General features: G+C 52.6%; 1 protein-coding gene across 3 annotated transcripts in view; it reads left to right on the top strand.

Annotated features, from left to right (window-relative positions):
• Positions 1–1,797: 1,797 nt before the first annotated feature.
• The window catches only part of STAP2 (signal transducing adaptor family member 2), a 12,163-nt gene continuing 8,687 nt past the window's right edge, over positions 1,798–5,273 (top strand). For 2 of the 3 annotated variants that reach the window (XM_045300145.1, XM_045300143.1), the window contains exon 1: positions 1,798–1,951. In XM_045300145.1, coding sequence (XP_045156080.1) covers positions 1,850–1,951 — 102 coding nt within the window. In that variant the 5' untranslated portion in view covers positions 1,798–1,849. The remainder of the gene's footprint in view (positions 1,952–5,273) is intronic. The other variant, XM_045300144.1, reaches the window with a different exon arrangement.

Here is a 5,273-nt window from a genome sequence, read left to right as displayed (position 1 = left end):
ATGGCCGCTTGATTACCTTCAAGCCTTTAAGACCCCAGACGCTATACTTTTTGATAGCCGGGCACCATCAGCTCTCTTCACCACATTTGCTTATGCACCCATTTGTCTTCAGTGATCCGTTCCTAGAGTCCTATTTCATACATTTCACGTTCCAAGTGTTGATAGTGGTTGGCAGCTGTTTCTTCTCCTTTTCAGCCCCCTCAGCAAATGAGTGCCCTGCAGGCCTCCCTCCTGCAGCCTCTGCTCCACTGCATCCCGACGGTGACTCTCCCGGGAGAATGCAGCTCTTCCCATCCATCTTTTAAGTGTCTTCCGACCAGACCAGAGACTCGCCTTCTGGCACGGTCTCAGGCAATGTCTGAGGGCTCTTCGTGAGATTCTCATTTTCTGCCGCTAATGTCTTGACGTTCTCTTTAAGGTTTTTAATGGCCAGTGTCCTCGGCAGTGGACATCCTATTCCTTCTTCATAGGCCCTTGTTAGGCTGGAAGCTCTGCTGACACCTGCTCTCTCTGGGTGAACATCTGAAATAGCAGTGACATAATTTTTGGCCTCAGGGCACCACACAAGGCGCACAGCAGGACCCACTGACAGACAAGGGGTGGCCTTTAGTGAGTGGTCTAAAGGCAAATTACCCAAGTCCTTAAAAGTTGGGGAGGGAGCCCATAAGACGTGGGAGTGAAGGGATGCAGACAGCCTCCAGAGGGTGGAAACAAAAAATTTTTTAAAACCAAAAAAACTCACGGTCCATCAGTGGATGCTGACTACAATGCTCCCATAGGACAGGGTAGAACCGGCCCTGTGGGTTTCTGAGACTGTCACTCTTTACGGGAGTGGAAAGCCTCGTCTTTCTCATGTGGAGCGGCTGGTGGTTTCACCCCGCTGACCTTGCGGTTAGCAGCCCCGTTGCGTAATGGCTACCCCCTGGGGCTCCCGGGAGAAAATGAACCTTGGAGTGCAAGAGGAGGAGCCAGACCCTCACCTCCAGGAGGAAGCTAACCCCTGCGCCAGAGCTCCGCCCCTCGGTACGTGAGGTGACCTGAGCGCAGGTGCAGGGGGCGGGGTGGGGGCGGGACTGAGGGAGCAGTCCTAAGGACAGAGAGACTGGTTGCCTCCCTGGAAGAATGTCCCAGAGTGTCCCCGGGTCAGTCACTGTACTCGGAGGGACTGTCGAATGAATGGACATATGTTCTGCAGTGTCTATTTTTTGACAAGGGTAAAACATGTATATGTATATGGGTATATATATATATATTAGTATATAGTATATGGGTGTGTGTATATATATATGTATATATATACACACATATACAATGTTCATTCTGCCCGCGGGAAAGTGGGAGTTGCGAGTCTGCCCCAGGCGCCTTGGAAGAAAGGCCTGGCGATCGACCTTGGGTTCACCAGTCACCTGAAACCCCATGGAGCGCGCTTCTGCTTGGACGCAGGATTGTGTTGATGGTGGCTGGTGCTGTGTCCGTTCTGCCTGTGCCTCCTCTTGCCACCCCCTCCCACGCCTCAACCCCCATGGCTCTGGCGCCCCACTCCCTGGTCCTCTCTCTCCCCCAAGCGTTGGATGACTGGGTCCTAACACCTGGGGCACCCTCCCTGCGTCCTCGCAGCCGATCCCTTACTCCAAGACTGCAGCAGGGACTTCCCCCGGGAGACCAGACTCCATCCCTGCGCAGCCCAGCCCAGCCCAGCCCCCGCCCAGTGCCGGCAGGGGAGGGAGCCGGAGCCTGGCGGCTGACAGCAGAGGAAATTCCCGGGAACCTGTTCCTCCGCTTCCCGGCCCAGCAGGGGCACCCGCTGCGCTGCGGGGAGAGGCCCGGCCTGAGACCCGGCCGGGTGGCCATGGCCTCGGCCCTGAGCCCGCCCCGCGTCCCCAAGCCCAAGGCCGCTCTGCCTTCACACTACTATGAGAACTTTCTGGAGAAAAAGGGGCCCCGAGACCGGGTAAGACGGGGCGGAGCCACCCGGGCAGGTGTGGTCTCTCACCCAGCCTCAGTCTCCATAGACGGCGGCAGGGGCGCGGGGGGCTCGGGGGCTGAATGTGCGCTGGGGGGCGGGAGGGGCTCCGGGCACCCAGTCTACCCCTCTGGACGGATCTCCTCCTCAATCGCTACCTCTCTCTCCTTGGTCTCTTTGTTGCTGTTTTTCTCTCTGTCTGTCTGTCTGCCTCTGTCTCTCAGTGTCTCTGTCTAACGTGTTATGGTCTCCGTCTCTCTCAACATCTCTGTCTCATTTATCTGGGGATCTGTCGTCTCGTCTCTCACTCTGTCTCTTGGCTCCTCTGTCTAGTTTACATAGGGCGCTGTCTCTGTCTGTCTCGTCTGTGTGGGGCTCTGTCGTCTCTCTTTGTCTCTGTCTCTTGGTGCCTCTGTCTAGTTTACATGGGGCAGTCTCGGTCACTCAGCGTCTCTGTCGGGTCAGTGTGGGGCTCTGTCCCTCCTGGGTCTCCTCTCTGCCTCGATCTTTCTGATACCAACAAGACCAGGAACTCCCTCCAGGAAATGGGGAACTCTGAACTCGCCCCTCCTCCCGCACTTCCCAGCACAAGGCAACCTCCAGGACCTTAGCCACCGGGGTCAAAGGCAGGACAGGCAGGCGTGTGATGAACTAGGCCACATGGGGAGCACTAGAGACAGACCTGGGATGGGTGTGTTTCCCCTACAACCCCACCCTTCCTCTACCCGCCCCCCACTCCGGATACAGCTGCCAAGGACCCCTCCCGCTTTTTTCTGCCTCTACCCAGAATGCTTTTCCCCTCAGCTTCTACACCCCTTATCCTCCCTAAAGGTCAAAGTACCTAGAGGCAGGTGATCATGGTGGCTGGGAAAGGCTACAGCCCCTGGGACCAGAGACTCAGGTTCAAATCCCCTCTCCTTATCCAAACCATGCTAACTGTGAGCCTCAGCTAGGTCCCCTGTGCAATGGGTGGAGCCTCACTTTCTGGAGAAGGGGAGTGCTCAGTAGGCAGAGGGCCTGACTCAGAGCAATGCCAGTGTGCCACAGACATGCAGTTGCCTAACGCTCTCAGGGTGGTTAGGGATCCACTAATGTGCTGATGGCAATGGTGCCATTTCCTAGCTGGGGAAACTGAGGCATGGAGACTGTCCATGTCTTGCCAAAGGCACATAGCAGCGCCTTCATGAGATCAGCATTGAGCCATTGGGAGGTTAACAGTGACAGTTCTACTCCCAGTGGGGCCACAGCGCAGGCCTTTAGAAAAGGGTTGCTTGATGTGTTTATGGAAGGGTGGGTACATTAAAAGGGATCGTTGGATAAATGGGTAGGTGAGTGCATAGGTGGGTGGGTGGATTCATGGTTGGATGGATGAATAGATGGGTGAACACATAGAAGGATAGAAGAAGGGTGGGTGGGTGAATGGGTGTGTGTTGGTTAGATGGATATGTAGCTAGAAGAATGGGTGGGTGGATAAGTGGATGGACGGAGGAGAATAGATGGATGAATGGATGGATGGGGGTTGAGGGATGGATGAAGGAGGGATGGGTAGATGAATGTATGGGTTGGTGGGTAGGCAGGATAATAGATGATGGGTAGGTGGAAGCGGGATTAGTGGATGAATGGATTGGGTGGTTCGGAGGATGGATGAGTGGATGACTGGATGGATGGATGGATGGGTAGGTGGATGGATGTGTGGATGGATGGATGTGTGGATGGATGGATGGATGAGTGGATGACTGGATGGATGGGTAGATGGATGGGTGGATGGATGGATGGATGGATGGATGGATGGATGGATGGATGGATGGATGGGTAGATGGATGGATGTGTCAATGGGTGAGTAGATGCATAGATGGGTGGATGGATTGATGGATGTGTGGATGGATGGATGTGTGAATGGCAGCTTCAACCCAATCACCATCCTTGTTTCACTATGGACTCATTTAAGTGCCTTCTCCTTCAGGAAGTCATCCCAGATTCACTCGGTGGCAATCTCTCTCCTCCTCCTCGATAATTTCATGGCCCAGAGTTGGTGCCTTCCAGGGGCACCTTGCCTGGATAATTTGTACTTAGAACATGATCTGTTTAGAAAACAGGATGTGTTCCACTCATCATTGTATCCACAGCAGAACTGGGTACAGAGTAGGTGCTTAGAGAATATTAGGTAAACAAACCCTAGCACCCCACCCCTGGAACCCTGAAAGATGTGGGCCATTTGGAATGTAGAACCTTGGGGGAAATCTTGACTCTGCAGAACTTCTAGAATTTCACAGAATGCTGTGAAATTCTGAGACTGTAGATTCAGCATCTAGTCCAGAACCTGACATCTAGGAGGAGTGTGTGTGTGTGTGTGTGTGTGTGTGTGTGTGTGTGTGTTCATGGGATGGGTGGATGGATGGATAGAGATGGGCAAGTGCATATATGTGTGGCTGTGCTGAATGGGTGGGTAGATAGATAGAGGGATGTAAGAATAGTTGAGTGGGTTGATGAATGAATGAATGAAGAGTGGATGGATGCATGGAGGGAGAAGTAGGAAGGGAAGGATGGGTGGATGTATGCTTGGATGGGTGGGGAAAATGAATGAAAAGAAAGTAGGAGGAGGGATGGGTGAGTACATGGGTGGCTGAATGGATGGATGGGTGAATGAATGGATGGAGGGGAAAAGGGTGAGGAGTCAGAGAGGGATGTGTAGATAGATGGATGTGTGGATGGAAGATGGATGAGTGAATGAGTGCATGGTTGAGTGGATAGGTGAGTGAATGGAGAAGTGGGAGGGTGAATGAGTGAGTGGAGGAAGAGAGGGATAGGTGATTAAACGGGGGAGTGGTTGTCTGCAGAGGATGGCAGAACTTTATTCCAAAATCCCAATGGTCTACACTGTGATTCACCAAAGACTCCACGCTGCATCTTTATCTACAACTGACATTTCTAGCGCGCTACTGAGGCTCTGGGACCATCCCTCTCCTCAATCACACTTTCCATTGTAAGAAGGACTAGCCATTCAGCTTCCCTATACATGTCATCCTTACAAAACTCCTGGAAAATATCAAACATACGATCATTCAGAGCCTCTCCTTTAACCAGCACCTCATCTATCGGTGGTGCTACTCTACGTATTGTTTTTTCTACTTCACACCATGGATTAGTAGGAGTAATAGACTCGCCCATGCTTTGGGGTGTTGAAGTAGCATTACTATTGTTAAGATTAATCAGGCTGGAGAGCCAATTTAAGAAGCCCATATTTATGATTTTATTTCTCTAGAAGCACTCCTGGTACCAAAATGTGTTAGACAGGGTTCTCTAGAGAGAT

This window comes from Echinops telfairi, unplaced genomic scaffold (assembly GCF_000313985.2).
Source record: "Echinops telfairi isolate 266 unplaced genomic scaffold, ASM31398v2 ScPeMD7_7459;HRSCAF=8497, whole genome shotgun sequence".
NCBI lineage: Eukaryota > Metazoa > Chordata > Mammalia > Afrosoricida > Tenrecidae > Echinops > Echinops telfairi.
Note: the sequence above shows the minus strand (reverse complement) of the source record. Positions and strands in the feature narration are given on the sequence as shown.